The following is a 19536-nucleotide window of genomic DNA, read 5'->3' on the forward strand; positions in this document are numbered from 1 at the left end:
ACAGTCATGACCAATACCATGTACCCACTTTAGGACACTGTCGCACTAACATATTTGACATTAAGTGAGACTTACAGTTCAATTTGTCAAAGTTAATGTGACATGGTACCAAAGTGTACACATGTGTATCTGCCTAAAGGTTAGGTTATAAAGTCCCTCCCGACCCGTGGTACAATTGCGATGTCCAACTGGTTGAACCACGGGGATAAGATAATCATCGTGTAAAACAAATGAACGTCTACAAAACAAATGACTATCAAGTGATTGGTGCAATAAAGGTGAATTTTTTTTTCCAGTAGTTGTTCCATAGATACATTTAAATTTCCCAGTAGTACAACTAGTTGGACCAAGGAAAGAACAACTCACTCCAGTTGAGCCAGTGGTAAAGATGTTTCCCCATAGAACAACCAGTTGAACTATCGGTAACTTTACTTCTCCGTAGTACAACCAGTTGGACATCGCAGTTGTACCACGAGTCGGGAGGGAATAAAGTTCTTTTCGGATAAGTTTAGCGCCTTTTCACTGCCGGGAACACTCCCAAAGCTGGAAAATGACCAGTGCGAGCTGACACACGATATGAAACAAATGTTCTCTGCGATCATACTCACAATGATGATGTCGAGGTTCTCGGCGAGGTGGTCGGGCAGCGTGCGCCGCGCCACCTCCTCCTCGCTCATGCCGTTGAACCGGTCGTGCTTCTTCCGCTCCTTGATCGGCCGCGCCACCACCACGCCGTCCATGCCCGTCTCCGTCTTGATCTCCATCCTGGAACAACGTACGGTCACGAGTACAAATGGCTGCTGCGTATGTGGACAGGCCTGCTTCTGTCAGGGAGCTCATAAAACACTGTTTCTGTGATAAAGTCACATAAACTCTTTATTTTTCACTTTCCTTCCACCGACTGCAATTGGAATACCATTGTATTTAAGTCTATAAATTATGTAATACAAACTGGATTAAAAAAAAAGAAAAGAAAGGAAAACATGAAACAGTAGGACTAGGGCCCTGTGCTGGGAGGTTTTCTGGCCACGTCTTTCCCTCAGCGTTACAGATTCCGATGTGGTAGTAGTTTTACAGCTAGTTACATAATATGTAATTTAATTTTTTGACGTTCAAAAAGCGCTAACTTTGTAAGCCAATTTTGAAAAATAAATATATATTTTTTTAATCCGTATACACTTTGAAACCATGTCACATTAACTTTTTTGACAAATTAAACCGTAAGTCTCATTAAATGTCAAATATGATAGTGCGACAGGGTTCTAAAGTAGATACATGATATTGCTCATGACTGTACAGTATACCATTAGCATTCAATAAACAATAACACTGGAAGAATCCTAGTGGTGTCTATGTCTTGGGGGAGGCACTTGCTAAGGTTTTATTAACGGCCTCCGTGGTCCAGTGGTTGAGCGTTGTGCTCGCGATCCGGAGGTCCCGGGTTCGAATCCCGGTGGGGACAAATCACAAAAATCACTTTGTGATCCCTAGTTTGGTAGGACATTACAGGTTGATCAGCTAATTGTCCAAAAAGTAAGATGATTCGTGCTTCAGAAGGCACGTTAAGCCGTTGGTCCCGGTTATTACTTACTGATGTAAGTACGTAGTCGTTACATGAGTCATGTCATTGGCTCTACGGCGGCTATATTCCTGACACTAGGGTTGATGGGGTTGGTAATCTACCTCACAACCCACACGATGGAAGAAGGGAATGAAATCCCGATCTCGCAAGATTTCGGGATCAATCCCGAAGCATAACATGACGAGATCCCATTCGAGATTGACGGGATTGGGCGAATCTCCTTGAGTTATACTTTTTGTTCTGATTATGCTGATTTCCAAAGAAAACTTTATTATTTAGTTAGTAACATTGAAGAATAAAGGCTTTTGTTTGCTTTCAAAAGATATTTTGTTTTAATTAATCTTACTTACTATCACAAGCAAGTAGTTTTCATCGTTTTCAGACATCCTAACTTTACATTTTTTTATGAATTAGACGAGATCCCGAAAATTTCTTGTCATTTCCAATCCCGCGGGATCTCGAATTTGCGATCTCTGTTTCGGGGTTGTACTCCCTAGTTTTTACTAATAATAGTCCGGGGCAGTTATGGAACGATGCACACTGTATTACGGTTGCTTGGTTTTTATTTGTTTATTTTGTTTTTCAATTGTCCAATAAATCATTTCTTTAAATTCTAAAATAAGTCGAAAAGTAAAATGAAATTGATTTTTGATCATTTTAGACTGGCTTCTATTTCTATATTAGCATTTTATAATGTATCCTTAACCCAGTCAAACATCCTATTCAGTGGTTTAGAGTCCTAGCCGTATCACCGGGACCAATGGCTTAACGTGCCTTCCGAAACACGGATCATCTTACTGTAACGTCCTAACCAAACTAGGGATTACAAAGCGATTTTTGTCCCAACGCAGGACCTCCGGATCGTGAGCCCAACGCTCAACCACTGGACCACGGAGGTCGTTATGGTCGGGATGATGCTCTGTTAGACCGGGCCAGTCAGAAAGTCCAAGGAGTCCAAGTAGTGTCCTATATGTTGACCCGGGCTACCTTGATCTGATTGTGATATTCGCGTGCCTGTTCCGGTACAAAAATACCCGCCGCGCGCGCTCGATACGGGCCAGCGTTGCACATATATACTCTATTGGATCATTTCTATATACTCTATTAGAAGCTGTGGTTGCCCAGTTGGTAGAACGCTTGACTCACAATGTGAAGACGCATGTTCGAATTTGAATCCATCACGGGCCTATACTAATCATCTCCCTAACGTTAGCCCGTTTTTCACAGGGTCCGCTTACCTAACCTGAAGATTTGACAGGTCCGGTTTTTTACAGAAACGACTGCCTGTCTGACCTTCCAACCCGCGAAGGGATATCCAGCCCAATACAGGTTACTGTCCAATACGGGCCTAATCCAATGATTTTAGAATTTGTTTTCCAATTCATAAGTACACGACGCTCACGACTATATCTGAATTGGGGTAGTCAGAAATACATCCATCTCAAGTTGAACTAAGCACCCACACCTCACTGCGTTTTCGTTAGACCAACATAATAGGCTCAGCGATGAAGGAAAACATCGTGAGGAAATCCTCATACTCGAGAAATGCGTTACGGAGGTATGTGACCTAACCTTTGGGGCTGGTTGTCCCTTCGCGGGTTGGAAGGTCAGACAGGCAGTCGCTTCTGTAAAAAACAGGACCTGTCAAATCTTCAGGTTAGGAAAGCGGACCCTGTGATAATGCTAGGGAGATGATGCCTCAGATTATTTAACATTCTTTAAAATCCGTGATAGCTTTGTTGGGAGAACGCGTGACTTACATCGCAATGTCCCCAGTTCGAATCCCGGCTTGGGCTCTAAACCACTGAATTCGACTTTTTTGTTCTTCTATCGTGTGGGTTGTGAGGTGGATTACCGACCCCATCAACCCTGGTGTCAGGGTTATTATTGAGCCACCATAGGCCCCTGACATGACTCATGTGACGACTACGTACTTACATCAGTAAGTAGTAACCGGGACCAACGGCTTAACGTGCCTTCCGAAGCACGGATCATCTTACTTTTTGGACAATCAGGTGATCAGCCTGTAATGTCCTAACCAAACTAGGGATCACAAAGTGATTTTTGTGATTTGTCCCCACCGGGATTCGAACCCGGGCCCTCCGGATCGTGAGCACAACGCTCAAGCACTGGACAACGGAGGCCGATGTTTGGCTCATAGATAATTGATATCACGTGGTTTCTTGAGTTTGTGCCCGGCTAATGGCAATAGGCTCGCCCACCATTACATGGGGAGTTATACTACGTTTCCCCAGTAAACATTATAGATAAAATCGGTATTAAATCATAATTTAGCACAAGGCGAGGTTTGTGACTCTCTCAGCTAACAATTTAGTATATAATTATAATGTTGTACTATATATTTATTTTTATAATATTGTATTGTCGGTTATGCCTCGCGTGCTTACAGCGTATTTATTATATTTCTACTTAGAAACCGTAATTATGAGAAACTATTCGTCTTCGGTTTTTTTGTTTGTTTATGTAAAATGGTTATTTATGTAAATCTCATTTTCAACCGTTCGTTGCGAGTGTGGAGTATCACCACAAACTATGGCTTACCTTTTGTGCTGTCCTAAGTGCCCTAACACCTGCACTATTAAAGACCTGTACGAAGCCACTGACAATGCCGTAAGCGTGGCCAATTATTGGTCAGCAAAAATTTAGTTTCGATCGCCATCGACTTGCATAGAAGAAGAACCGTTCTCAGACGACCCCTGAGTAGAAGTTCGCGCCCAACCTTGAGGTGCCCTAAGGCCTGTTGTCACAAATTTTATACCATGATCCCTTAGCGATCCCCATTTGTCTGGCCAAGTAACTAATATCATCTGCGCCAAATCTATAATAATTCACATCAAAAATATTTTCTTTCGGTTCGGTTGCGTTCAACTGCTTATCGTTATGTATATTAAAAGTATCCTTTCTAACATGACGTAGGATCTATATGGGCGAACTATGATGACCATCTATGGCACAGGCGCGTACGAAAACGTGTCCAAAAAGCGAAAGTAAAAGATGCTCGGGAAGGTATTATGAACAGCATTAATGGTAAATATGTCGACTTTGGAACTTTAGAATGAAGCACGGCACCCTGGAAGGCTGCGCGGGCGCACGTGAGTCCCATGTGTCGTCGCGGGCGTCGACCCCGCGCCCGAATTAGCGGCCCGACCGGCGACCCACTTGCGCGCACGCACCGCACACCGCCGCCAGAGGAATTTCACGGGTTACCGGGCATTCTTGTGAAGGATTGACTTAGTTTTGTAACATACAATACATAGGTATGTAAATCACGCATCCCTAATGAGGTGGGCAGGGATAGAAGTGAACAACAAGTCAATCTACAGCTACTTCTGATCGTAATCACGCCTGTGTCCCGAAGGGGTAGGCAGAGCTGTATAGTATATACATCCACTCATCACCAACTATGTTAAAGTCCCGCGTAATAGGGGGGCGACCGTACTGCCATTAACCGGGCACAACTCTGGGAAATCATGTGATATCAATTACCTATGATCCAAACATGATTTCAAGCTCATAAAGTCGAATTCAGTGGTTTACAGCCCGAGCCGGGATTTGAACTCATGATTATAAGATGTAAGTCACGCGTTCTGTCAAAAGAGCTATCACGGATTTAAAGAATGTTATATAATCTAATAGTTATCAACAATATAGACGGCGATACGGCTCACCACCTATGGCACACGGCTCACGTTGGTCCAACAGAAAGCCCGGTGAGGTGTGGGTACTCAGTTCATCTTGTGATGGATGTACCTCTGACTACTCATAGCTCAATTCTCTTCTTCTATCGTGTGGGTTGTGAGGTGGATTACCAACCCCATCAACCCTGGTGTCAGGGTTACTATTGAGCCGCCAAAGGCCCCTCATATGACTCATGTAACGACTACGTACTTACATCAGTAAATAGTAACCGGGACCAACGGCTTAACGTGCCTTCCGAAACACGGAATTATCTTACTTTTTCGTCACAGGCTATTGAGCTTAAAAGGTGGTTCCAGCATGTAATAGAGTTACGAACGATTGTAGTAACATACGATCCCGACGACCCGATTACTCTAGCCATAGAGGCAGCCAATCAGCTCGCGACACCAAACACTTCAGGTCCCCGATACCGACCCCGCCGGCGCGGTCGACGATTTCCCTCATTCAGCGCTTATCGCTATCGACCCACTAGGGTCGATTAATTCTTTCAAATATTTTTCCTTTCAGACGACGCCCTGAGCCGAGGTTCGCGCCCAACTGGGCACCCTCAGGCCTGTTGTCTTAAACGTTGTACCGGGTGAGAGCCTTCAGCGCTCCCCATTTGTCCGGCCAAGTAGTTAATGCCATCTGCGGCAAATCTACAATAAGTCACGTAAAAAAAAAAAAAAGATTGTAGTAACAAATAGAATGAATTATTTATTTCAACCGATGGCCTTATGTACAAACATTGAACTAACAGTGTACAAGTGCGTTGGTAAGTCCGTCTGTCCTTGTACGGGTATTGTTGTGACGTCCGCTGATAAGAATTGCTTCAGTAACACACTTCTGGTTGAGTTTGTGAGCTCAATATATTACGTGTGAACACGTTCAAACCATCGTGTTATTATGTGTTTAATTCAAATTCAAAAATACCTTAATTCGGTACATAGTTACACGTCAATTTTTACATAACGAACGTCTCATCCGCCTAAAACTACTGCAGCTTCTCACATATTGTATAGCCGGGGAAAAGAAGCTGCATGAAAAACCTCGACCCAGGCCGTAGACGTTCTTTAAAAAAAAAACCATAAAATATTATACAATTTAGTAATTTGGCTGCCTAATATCAGTTTCCCAAGACATCCCAATCCAATCCCATTCATTCATATCTTCTAAATAATAATGATTATTAATTACCTAATAACCTTTTTTTTACAAAGTTCCTGTTTAATTACTGTCTTAAAACTGTTCTTTATTGTCTTCTATATATTGTTTTTAATATAGGTTACATAGGTATACTTATATTATTTAACTGTTATTTTGCACTGCCTCCCGCTATGATTTTACTAAATTCATTTTCTATAAAAATGTTGGGAATAGCGAAGCATCATGAGATGTACTTGCCATGCGTGTACGACTATTGGAAAACATGAAACAGTAGGACTAAGGGCCCTGTGCTGGGAGGTTTTCTGGCCACGTCTTTCCCTCAGCGTTACAGATTCCGATGTGGTAGTAGTTTTACAGCTAGTTACATAATATGTAGTTTAATTTTTTTTGGCGTTCAAAAAGCGCTAACTTTGTAAGCCAATTTTGAAAAATAAATATTTTTTGAATTTTTTTTTGGAACGTAATCAGTTGTCAACCATTACCGGTGTCGTCCACTGTTGCTACTTGTTATTGTGATCTTTTCTCTAATAATAAACTGGATATAAAGTGCCTAAAACCCGCGTTATTATTTACGATCCAACAAAAAGGTTGCCTGGAAGATATTACTACTAAGGTCGCCTGTTGTACTACCTGGAAGTTGGTAATCCACGTCACAACCCACACGATAGAAGATTGTTTGTTTGTAATGTTTTTTTTAAGTGCACCAAAGAGTATTGTATTAATCGCTATTGTACTAATATGCTTATCTAATTTCTCCGCGCCATGAGGCGAGGTATATCGAAGGTGACTCGAGTCAAGTAAACCATGGCCTTCACATGTCACACGGGGTTCCAAGCACGCCCGTGCAAAGTAGCTCTACTATCAAAAATTAAGCAAAATTAAAAATTTTGTAAAAAACCCACGACGGTAAAAATCTCATCGAAAAAGAATAAAATAGCAAATAAATTGCTATTACAAATTGAAGAGGCGTTTCGAATAATATTGATTCTAAACACTAATATTGTGGCGCCCCCTAGTGAGTTACGGACATGACACCTGTCTAATAACATGAACTCATCAAACACAAACCCGTTATTGAAAACCGCATCAAAATCGAATCATTAGTTTAGAAGATAAGTAGTAACATTACTTTGCACAAAGGCACACATACACATCTCTCACCCTAAACGCATATACCTGCTCCGTTCCGTCGTGGGTAAAAATCGACAGCCACAAGCCAGAAGCGACGAGTGCGTGTTTGGAACGATCAACGAACGTGGAGGAAGCAAGAGAAGTGTGTCAGGATCACAGCAAATGGAATTGGCTACTTGGCAGTTATTGGAAAAGTATTTTAAAAATTACAATCGCTTCTTCTTCTATCGTGTGGGTTGTGAAGTGAATTACCAACCTCATCAACCCTGGTGTCAGGGTTACTATTGAGCCGCCAAAGGCCCCTGACATGGCTCATGTAACGACTACATACTTACATCAGTAAGTAGTAACCGGGACCAACGGCTTAACGTGCCTTCCGAAGCACGGATCATCTTACTTTTTGGACAATCAGGTGATCAGCCTGTAATGTCCTAGTGTAGGGAGCGCTGGTAATTTTAATAAAACCCCACACAAACAATTGAATGAACTGTATTACTTAGGATATTAAATTAAATTACAAGATCCAAACATTGAGACGCGTTGGCTTGCTCGCGCTACAGATGTGACTGACCATAAATGGTAGACTATTAGGTATGTCCCATACACCTAGCCAAACTAGGAATCACAAAGTGATTTTTGTAATTTATTCCCACCGGGATTCGAACCCGGGACCTCCAGATCGAGAGCACAGCGCTCAACCACTGGACCATGGAGGCTTATTTTATACCTCTTAAAACATTTTATTTTCTCGAAAAATCATAATACATAAAAGAAAAAACAAACTTCTCAAATTTCTCAAAAGTAACCCTGACACCAGGGTTGATGGGGTTGGTAATCCACTTCACAACTTTAGGTTAGGTCCTAATCAAACGAAATTCCATTTACTTCAATCCACATACATAACGACCTCAGTGGTCTAGTGGTTGAAGGTCGGCCTCACGATTCGAGGCCCCGGGATCGAATCCGTGAAGACATATCACAAACACCTCGGGTCGTGAGGCCTACCTTCAGCCACTGGACCACTGGGGTCGTTATGTATATTTATTTATTTATTTATTTATTTAATATTACACTACATTTGCAACATTACAGATATATATCCATTGCGTTACAAACAATATTCATATCACAAGAACTTAAAACTACTACACATTAATATTTATATTATTATATATTATTGGACAGTACTAACAGGCATCAAAGGTTCAAATACTTTTACACATTCACTCAACAAACATACAATCGCACTTCCAAACAAGTCGCAATGTGGTGCGGACGCAAGAACAGAGTTGAGGAGAGTACAGGCACGCGGTACCGGCGTGTTCTGATGCGCGCGCGTACGCGCAGCTGGCTGCAGCAGCAGCGGGGGCGCGCGGCGCGGTGGATATCCCCGCCACACCGGCACGAACACACGCACCAAACGCTCCACCAGGTAGGCACTATCGGCTTTTCCGCGGATTATACTTAAAACAAATTTGATAAGCGCGAGGTATCTCCGTAACTGCAGAGAGTCGAAACGTATATGGATTGAAGCAAATGGAATTTCATAGTCTGCTCACCCCGGTGGGAAACAGGCGTGAGTTTATGTATGTAACCTAACCAAGGTTCATCATATCCAGCTTACGACATCGTTTCAACAGTGGCTGCAAGTTGTCTTTGATTACTTGTGGCTCTGCCCACCCCATTAGGGAATACGGTCGTGAGTTTATGTATGTATGTAACCTAACCAGGAAGTGAAGTCGGTGTGTATCGTGGCGTCGTTCCAGTGATAACATCACGCATCACTATACATACTAGTATACTATACACAACTGAATAATTATGACGAGCTACGCGCATGCGCGCACTACCGACCGGTTGGGGCAAGGACGAATTTTGTGTTTGGAAGCCATTTGTTTATCTCACAGCGAGACAGAATAGCGCGATGAATTGACTCGGTGATATATACTCCTAATTATACGTAGACCTGAGGAGCTCGGTGGCGCAGCGGTAAACGCGCTCGGTCTGCGATTGTTGAAGTTAAGCAATTTTCGCAAAGGCCGGTCATAGGATGGGTGACCACAAAAAAAAAGTTTTCATCTCGAGCTCCTCCGTGCTTCGGAAGGCACGTTAAGCCGTTGGTCCCGGCTGCATTAGCAGCCAATTTATAACCATCAATCCGCACTGGGCCCACGTGATGGTTTAAGGCCCGATCTTCCTATCCATCCATAGGGAAGGCCCGTGCCCCAGCAGTGGGGACATTAATGGGTTGGTGATGATGATACGTAGGCCAACAGCCTCAGTGGTCCAGTGGTTGAACTTTGGGCTCACGATCCGGAGGTCCCGGGTTTGAATCCCGGTGGAGACATATCCTCAAAAATCACTATGTGATCCCTAGTTTGGTTAGGACATTACAGGCTGATCACCTGATTATCCGAAAATAAGACGATCCGCGCTTCGGAAGGCACGTTAAACCGTTGGTCCCGGTTACTACTTAACGATGTAAGTACGTAGTCGTTACATGAGCCACGTCAGAGGCGTTTGGCGGCTCAATAGTAATCTTGACACCAAGGTTGATGGGGTTGGTAATCCACCTCACAACCCACACGATAGAAGGAGTTGTCTTCTGATTACTTGTAGCTCTCTCTATCCATCCCACCGGGAGTACGGGCGTGAGTTAGTTTACGTTTGTCTGTCATAAACGGAAACTTTCTTTCCCTAGCAATATTAGTATCGACCATTCCCATTCGAAGGATACGTAAGACCAAACTTGACCTTCGGATGGAAAAATGTAAGTGATTGGCTGGACGCCAAGACTGCATCACAATAACACGCGTGAAGCTTGCGAGTAGTTGAGCTGCTAGATCTGGTTGGTCTGCTCTTTGTAACTTGTAAGAGAAGTCAATCAGACATAACTTAGAGATGAGAGCGCGATAGGGGTAGGCAGAACTAAAATTCACCACAAAGATTCTTGCAGACACGCTTAACGAACGAACCTCGGCTCAGGGCGTCGACCCTAGTGGGTCGTGAGTGCTGAATGAGGGAAATCGTCGACCACGCTGGGGTCGGTATCGGGGTTCTGCAGTGTTTGTTGTCGCGTGCTGATTGGCAGTCGTCTGAATCGTATATTACGTCCTTCAGGCGCCGATACTTTTCAGTACTATCCCTAAGCGGGATGTACTCGGAAGCCGCAACTACCAGGGGATTTGGGGCCATATGGACACAACCCCGGACACTGTACAAAAACCTTATTGTTACCGCGTAAATGCGACTGAGACAGATAATCCCCGCGCGCTCCCTTGTACTCCATAGCGGCTTACGGCAATTTCGGCTGAAGTAAGACCCAAAAGAGGGTTAGGTAAGTCCAGCTCGAATAGGTGCAAGGTGGAGAGTTACCGTTCTATATGGTGATATGATCAGCTCATGGTCCATAATAAACCAGAAAGTACGAATAAAGACACAACCCCCCGTGCCCTGGAAGATAATCACCTAAACGCATTTGCTCCCAACCTGCATAGAAACAAAAACTCACCCATTCTCGTCTTTAATCTTCTTCTTGCGCCCCCTCTTCTTGGGTTGGTTGAGCACCATCTGCTGGTGCATCAGGTGCGCGTGCTCGTGGGGCGGCTGGTGGTGACTGTGGGCTCCCAGCATCATTGACATCGCCTCTTCCTCCACGAAGGAGTACGGATCCTCGCATTCACGCTTGATGCCGTTGTACATGTCTTCATCGCGTTTGGGATACTGGTGTTGCTGTGGCTGGTGATGCGGGTGATGGCTCATATCGTACGGTGCATCAGGCTCGCGCTTGAACGAGTACGGGTCGTTGGAGTATTTGGGGAAAGGGAAGTGTTGGTATTCTGGTTCGGGCTGAGGCTCGAACTGGCGGTACTGTGACGGGGAGGGGTAATGCCGCATGATTGGCTCGTGGTATTCATGTTGTGGGGGTAGTAGAGGCGGTGGGGGAGGAGCGGGGGGCTCGTCCGGTTGGGGAGCGGGCTCGGGCTGCGGCGCCGCCTCGGCCCGCCTCGCCTCGCCGCTGTTGCTCGTCTCGTAGCCGTCGTCCTGGCTCTCGCCGCCCTTCGGCTTCTCCGGGCCCTCCTCCCTGCAAACACATATTGCCTCGTTAAATAGCTCAAGGAAATCCAGTTTCGGGAGATTTCTTAAAAGAATGTGGAAAGAAAATGGTCTTTAAAACATCCAGCCTGTTCAGAGGTAGAATCGATCGATACGTCTGGTATACAAGCATAAAACAGAGTTAACACGGAGCATAATACGAAACCAATGTACTTTCACTGTGTAACAAGTAACAACACCTGATCTGGTTACTGGTGCAAATTGATTACCGTCCATTTCGGATGACGGATTTGGTGATTTCGTTCGGAGCGTGTTAATGCGCAGTGGGACGGCGCAAATCGTAGCGTGCGGCCGCGGCGGGCGACGTCGCGACCGCTGCGATGCGCGGCACGACCGCGCTGGCGTGAAATGGATGGCATAATTGCCACCAATAAATCTAAAGCGGTCAAGAGAGAGTTGGACTCGCTGAGTTCCGTACCGTCTCCTATATGGATATTTCTTTATCGCGAGTATCAAAACAGTTTTTTTTGTTCAAATAAATTTGTTATTTTCCGTTTTAGTTACTATATCTATTTTTTGTATTACACTCTTTTTTTGAAACCAGATGTTACATTTGGCAAAAAATTAGAACTCTCAGTTCCATTCAAAGGATTCACCAAAGTTTTTTTTTTTTTTTCTTACAGTTAACATAGATAAGTATGACAACTAGTAGGTATCCCGTCGCCAATTCCACCACAGTACGGTCACGAGCATTAATATGTATACACTTTGGTACCATGTCACATTAACTTTTTTGACAAATTGAACTGTAAGTCTCACTAAATGCCAAATATGTTAGTGCGACAGAGTCCTAAAGTGGGTACATTATATTGCTCATGACTGTACACTAAAGCATCGAAATGTCTTAGTTTCATTGCCGTGTCTACGTCCGTGACTAATGATTTTTACGATCACACGTTATGAGAGTATCTATTCATTCTCGGTTTTGAGATTTGATCACTATAGCTGCGATGAGAGCAAACACACGACCACCAGTCACGCAGACATTGATTAAGCGACAATTGATACTGCATTGGACATTTTTTTTTAAAGATTTGAGTGCGTTTGACCACGATCCAGCATGGTCTTAAGCAGCGATGTGGTGGTGGAGCACGCAAACTCAAATAGTGCATATACTCTTGCCTTGAAATCTCCAAATTGACTGAATTCTGAAGGAGCGAGAGGCCAAGATTGTAACTCAGTGGATTCCTCAGGATGGGTATCGGAAACGAGGTAGACTCCGAAAAAGACGGAACGATCTTGATACCTGTCGGACAGATTGGTGGCAGTTTACTGAAAAACGGAGAAGAGTGGAAGGATGAAGGGGAGGCCTTTGCACAACAGTAGGACAATATAGGCTAAGCAAGCAAACATAATATAAGATGACGATTATATCCCAATGGGGTGGTCATCTATCATAGGAGGAACTAAATGAAGTACCCACGCATCACCGAGCTTTCTGTTAGACCAACGTGATAGGTAGTGAGCCAAATCGTCGTCTATAATAGTCGAGCCAACGGTGTTAGTGAAAACTACACTTGAGATAGATTCTATTTGATAGCTTCCATCGACGGATGGTTTAATAGTTTATTGTAGAGAAACTTAGAAACGCAACACGCTTCGTATCAACAGTGGCTGCAAGTTGTCTTTGATTACTTGTGGCTCTGCCCACCCCATTTGGGATTACGGGCGTGAGTTTATGTATGTATGTATGTACTTAGAAACGCAAATTAATACATAAAGTGAGGAAAGGCTTAATCGTAATGTTGTTATACAAGTGATTATTTAAATTAATACGGCGTTATTGTTAAGTGTGTCATTAATTTTGAGTTCAATAAACGATAATAAACCAACCATTATAACTACGAGGGGGTCAAAAAGGTCACATTAAAGCAATTGATCTAAAACAGAAATATTGCTATAATATGACATTTGTTAGCATCGCGCACTTACTTTTATATGCGCAATGTCAAATTGCAATATTACCTTTTAAGATGAATTGCTTCGATGTGGCCTTTTTAACCCGAGTTACACGCAAAACAATTACAGATCGAACCTGAAGCCAAAAGATAATCTAAAATGCAATATAAACAAAATTTATCAATCAATCAATAATTCTTTATTTCACAAAAACCGGATTGCGGTTGATTGAGGGGAGGCCTGTGCCCAGCAGTGGGACGTATATAGGCTGTTTATGTTATGTTTATGTTCACAAAAACATACATACAACTCAGGATATATACAGACACAACTGTCGGCCTATTATTATTTATTTTATTCTCAAATATATAACATTAACACACAGATACAGTATAATTGTGCACCTTATTGCGCAAAAGTAATTTATTAAAAATAGGACGGTTAACGAGCAGTCCCTCTAACAACATACGTATATAGGACAAGGGTTGCCCCTTAAGGGACGCAAATTACTTTGGCAAAAACCTAATTAAATGACATGCATATATTGTATAAATGTAGACTACCACTATCACATTATATTCCACCATCCATCCAACAGTTCCATCCAACACTTTCAAATCGCAGCGATTCAACACAAGTTGTAATAGTTTTGGCACTGTGTCGGTGAACTTGAACCCGCAAATTGTTGAAAGTTTGTCTAGCAAAAGTCACGGTCTCGCCGATAGTCCGGGCAAAATTATAGACCATCGGAACAGGCTGGGAAATGCACAATTGAATGGCCAAGTTCGCGAAGTCCCCAAGAATATTTAGGGAATTCATGCATTATCAACACTGTGTATAAATAACAAAACTATTCGGGCTCTAGCAAGGTGTGTGACAGCAGGATAGAAAGAGTATTTTGTCGCGTTCTAGTGAAAACACATAAGCGCTTTTTTTGAAAAATCACATTCGAATGACATTTTTGTTAACACAACCTCGCAATAGACATGTTAATTTCAAAAATAGTAAAAAATCCGGTCTAGGGTGTAATTCATTGTGCGACACTTCATAGAAAACACCTCATTTAACACAGACACTACACATTGACGTTATCGTACACGTGCATCTGTGTGTGTAACGTCTGACGACCATACAATTGAAAACTTAAGTCCGAGGGTGGAGTGAGGTAAACCCAGCTCAGCCGCTGGTGGGGAGTGGAGATTTTCCGTTGAAATTAAAATTAAATAAAATGAAGATTTTCTTGAAGACAATTTTGAATTTAACCATTCAATTCTAGACTTCTGGTATTCAGAGTAGAACCAGGTTCAAGATTGGAGTTAGTTCTCTGGCGCAGGCGTGGAAGGAGACCCGAACCCAGGTAAACTAGGAAGAGGCTTAGGCAAAGAAGTGAGGATAGAACTAGGTATATTTGAAATGAAACAACGTGGGATATGACTAATAATGTATTTTGGATATCGTGGAAGCGTTGTGTACAACTGGGTGGGACGTTGTTTGGTGACGCGACCGATATCAGCATAGCTGAGTCACCGCCTACTATACGTCCCTGCTACGAAGCTATAAGCGCGAATGTGTTTATTATTATTCATTTAGACGACATTTGCAATGTTACAGATACCCGTCGCGTACAAACAAGATACTTATCACTACGAATTAAAGCTATTTCAGATCGCAGACATTATCTTAACAGATACTGAACTTCAGCCGTGGCAGCCCAGTTGTAGAAACGCAGTCGCAGGTTTGCAGGTCGCACGGACCAATGATTTTACAATTTGTTTTCGAATTCATATTAAGATTATAAATGATTATCACTTGCTCAGCGGTGAAGGAAAACATCGTGACGAAACCCATGTATTGGGGCTTGTTTTCCCTTCGCGGGTTGGAAGGTGAGACAGGCAGTCGCTTCTGTAAAAATCTGGGACATGTCAAATTTTCAGGTTAGGTAAGCGGACCCAGTGAAATCGTGATAACGCTAGGGAGATGACAATAGTATTAAACTTCAGATGCTGAATTATATTGTTCCTTTTCTCGAATTTTCTCTTTGTTGGTTATTTTAGATATTTTCTTCTTTTTTCCCATAAACAAAAGTTTTGATTACCCATAGTGGTACAATGACTCGCCAATTTGTACGGGATATTGTTCAGATGGCCCCTGATGTATAGGATAGTCAGAGGTACATCCATCGCAAGATGAACTAAGTACCCACACCTCTGTGAGCTTTCTGTTAGACTAACGTCCCTGTGATGCGTTGAATGTATCGGAGCTCATACTTCGGAGAACCTTTTTTCTTCCATCCAATCCATTGATAACACATGTTTGAGAAAGAAATCCAAGATCAATACTTTAGATAGAACATCGACGCATAAATTGACTGTTAAACGATTGTGTTCAGAGTTCACTCGCAGTATCCAAATTTCCAAAACGTGTCTTAGCAAATATGAATATTGTAAATTACAACCGTACGCCATTTTGTTCTTCTACAGACGTTGTTTTGCTTTACAAAGGGTTATTATTATTTACAGCACGAGTGTGATGCGTTATAGCTTCTGTTTTCTTGAAGACCTTGAATCTAGTAATCTTGATCTGAACTCGCAACCGAGAGAGAGGACACGATAATTACGTCCTGGTCTGAACTGCGTCCTTGACAACGTACGATGAATCTTTTATAAAATCCAATTCATTGACCTCTTATAGTCAGCATTCTTTCGACCTTTAAACACTATTACATATCTTTACATAAATTACAGTTTAGGTTATAAAACAGATACTAACTAAACTCGATTTTTATTCCAATCGTCCTGCGTGTTGCCATGTGATTTGATAGCGCTTTTTCCGCAAATTACTCATGGAAGCTGGTCGTAGTATCTAGTAATATAGCCACTATATTTCTCTAATATTATTAGCAAGAATTCATAATCCCCCATGAAGGATCTAGACAAGAATGCCAGAAGATCGGCAGATCACCATGCATTCTACCATTAGGTACGACCCAACTTTATATTTACATCTGCAAGGCATAAAATCCTCATTGAATGAAGTAGTATAACACCTTAGATTCGTCCGACATACTATGTCATCTATGAAAACATCCCACGCATTGGCGAATCTCACCACGATAGCAAGTGAAATTCCAAAGGATACTCGTATTGCCATCGACACAATCGCCTTATCCGTAGATAGTGCACTGATAATCGAGATTAAGAGTGTACATTCACAATATGTAGCAACAAGTCTGCATCTCCAAAAGGGGTAGGCAGAGGGGTATAGTATATGTATAATATACACCAACTCCTCGCTAGCTATGTTTAAATTCTGCCTATTGCCATTAACCGGGCACAAATCCTGGATACCACGTGATGACAATTATAAAGAAAGAAAGAAACATTTATTACTTAGGACACTACGTACAGACACGGATTACATATATACACTACAATGACATCACATCAAAAGATAGGAACATGGAAAACGAACACAGAAACTTATACCTAAATTAAATGTGACGTCAAGTCGGGTTACCCATGTGTAGTGGATGGTGTCCCGAATAAAAGGTCCTTACTTAGCTTATGCCGCGGCGTGAGCCGTGACGCTGGTATTCTGCGAGACCTAATTACAATGATCCAAACACGAATTCCAATTCACAAAGTTGAATTCATGGTTTAGAGTTTAGAGTCACGCGTTTTCCTAACAGGAAGTTATTATACTGTAGACGAATTTTTAAATGATAAGTTTTAATTTTAATACACACTTCCTCTCTTCCCTTCACCGTTGCTGTGCCCTACAGGGTCCATGTTATAGTTCCTATGCCTATGTAACACCCCATTGTACTACATGGAATGCAATAAATATTTGAGAATTGAATTGAATTGAGGGCTATCACTGTTTCTACGGATACGGATTAAGAGTATAATTCTCTCAAAATACGAAATGAGAGTTAACGAGGACTTATTTCCACGTCAGTTACCGTGACTGCTCCAGTTTAAAGTTTTCACTGGACAGTTTCACAGTTATAGTTGGTCTTGGGTAACGGATCAGTACGGGACTGACGGCGGAGTGGCCGTCAGATTTGCGTAAAAGTTGCATCAGGCCCGTTCACTGTCCACCGGCTTTCGCTTCAGATGCCCCAATTAACCTGTCGCCAGCCGGCCCACAACAGCCCCTTGTTTATTATTACAGTATTTTCTTGGTCCTTACTCTCCTTTTACGATAGACCGGCCGGTCCAGTTCGCTTGACATGATTCGTTGTAACGTTACCATAAATCTGGGTACCGCTTTAATGCATGTGGCCGATACACTGTCATTATTGGTTGTTGAATGGTGGGCTTTAAACAGACTTATTTGTGTGAAAGCTTTATCGTTTGTTAATGAAGATAAAACTAGAAGCTCAAATGTAGGCGGCGGCACTTGAGTATTCCTAAATTTTAGATGGACAGTTCTCCATACTGTTCAGCTAAAATTCGCAATTTTATTACGTGTTATTGTTGTTTTGATTATTAGAAATAAAGAATGTTGAGATATAAACTAATTATTTACTCATTATGAGCTTAGGAAGACCTAGATAAGACTTACATTGACCAAATTGGAGATGTCCTTAGAAACGGTTTAGTACGATCTACTCTGAACCGGCGTGCGTGTATGAAGCGATTGATGACTGTGGAGGAAGCAAGAGAAGTGTGTCAGGATCGAAGCAAATTGAATTCTATAGTCTCTGCTTACCCCGGTGGGAAATAGGCGTGAGTTTATGTATGTATGCATTATTAGCTTATTAAAACCGTACAAGCATAATTTGACCAGAGCAACAAAAACAACGTAAAGAACAAACGAAACGGCCAGTTGTAAACGTTCATTCAGACAACGATCCGTCAGTCACAAAGCAAATTAAACGCGCCGACATGACAAGCACACATCAAACGGCATTTAAAACCATTTAATTTGAGCGTTTCGTGATATTTCGGATATAAAAACTGGGCTAACTAACCTACGGCAAGTCGCACGGACGCCCCGCGGAGTTAAAGCAGTTAAAACTTTAGCGAAGTTCACGGCTAGCGGCGCGAGGCGGGGCCCCGCTGAAAAGTGAAAGGCGTCTCAATTAGATCGGCGATCGCTGAAATAGCGTTACTGAACCGATTTATTAAGAAACCAGGGCTACCACGGGACATCCACGGAGACACCTGGCACCGGACTTGCGCCAATGAGTTATTAATCTATCTTAAGATCAGTTTTCACTTACACAGTTGGCTCGACCGTTATCGACGGCGATACGGCTGAACTTTTTTCTTTTTATTACTTATTGTAGATTTGCCTCAAATGGCATTAACTACTTGGCCGGACAAAAAGCGCTGAGGGCTCTCACCCGGTAAAAGAAATAAGACAACAGGCCTGAGGGTGCCACCACCTATCACGTTGGTGTAACAGAAGGCTCGGTGAGGCGTAGGAACTTAATTTTGAGAAGCGACCTCTCGACTGTTCCAATTGAGGTCGTGCTATGTTTTACGATGTTTCTTTTCGCTATTTTTATCGTAGAAACGATGCAAAATAAAGAAAATAGGTACAATTAAAACAACAAAAACGTCTTTAATTTCTGAACTACCTATAAATGTTTCAAACCATTGGGTTTATAAGTTCACGTCCGCGTTATCTACACAGAGCACACTATCGACAGAGCTTCGTCCCCTAGCTTTTCACAAGCCATTGTTAGTGGCATAGAAACGGTCCGGCGATGTAAGTCGACACCCACTCGGCCGGGGCAGACGCCGCCATCGATCTACCCCCGGGCACTACCTACTGCGCTTCATATACTATGGCTATAGAACACACCGAGCTTCTTACTCTCTCGGGTAAAACGGAACGGGTACCACGCGCGTCTCTTGTGTCATAGGTTCAAATCCCGGGTCGGGTTCAGACTCTAACCCACTGAATTCGACTTTGTGAGTTCGAATTCATAT

General features: G+C 42.7%; 1 protein-coding gene across 6 annotated transcripts in view; it reads right to left on the minus strand.

The window, feature by feature from the left end:
* LOC126377718 (trithorax group protein osa) overlaps positions 1-19536 on the minus strand; it is a 73900-nt gene that overhangs the window by 28587 nt on the left and 25777 nt on the right. For all 6 annotated transcript variants that reach the window (XM_050025499.1, XM_050025498.1, XM_050025502.1 and 3 more), the window contains 2 exons: positions 11091-11663; positions 609-765 (listed from right to left, as the gene is read on the minus strand). In XM_050025499.1, coding sequence (XP_049881456.1) covers positions 609-765; positions 11091-11663 — 730 coding nt within the window. The remainder of the gene's footprint in view (positions 1-608; positions 766-11090; positions 11664-19536) is intronic.

This window comes from Pectinophora gossypiella, chromosome 24 (genome assembly GCF_024362695.1).
Source record: "Pectinophora gossypiella chromosome 24, ilPecGoss1.1, whole genome shotgun sequence".
NCBI classification, from domain to species: Eukaryota; Metazoa; Arthropoda; class Insecta; order Lepidoptera; family Gelechiidae; genus Pectinophora; species Pectinophora gossypiella.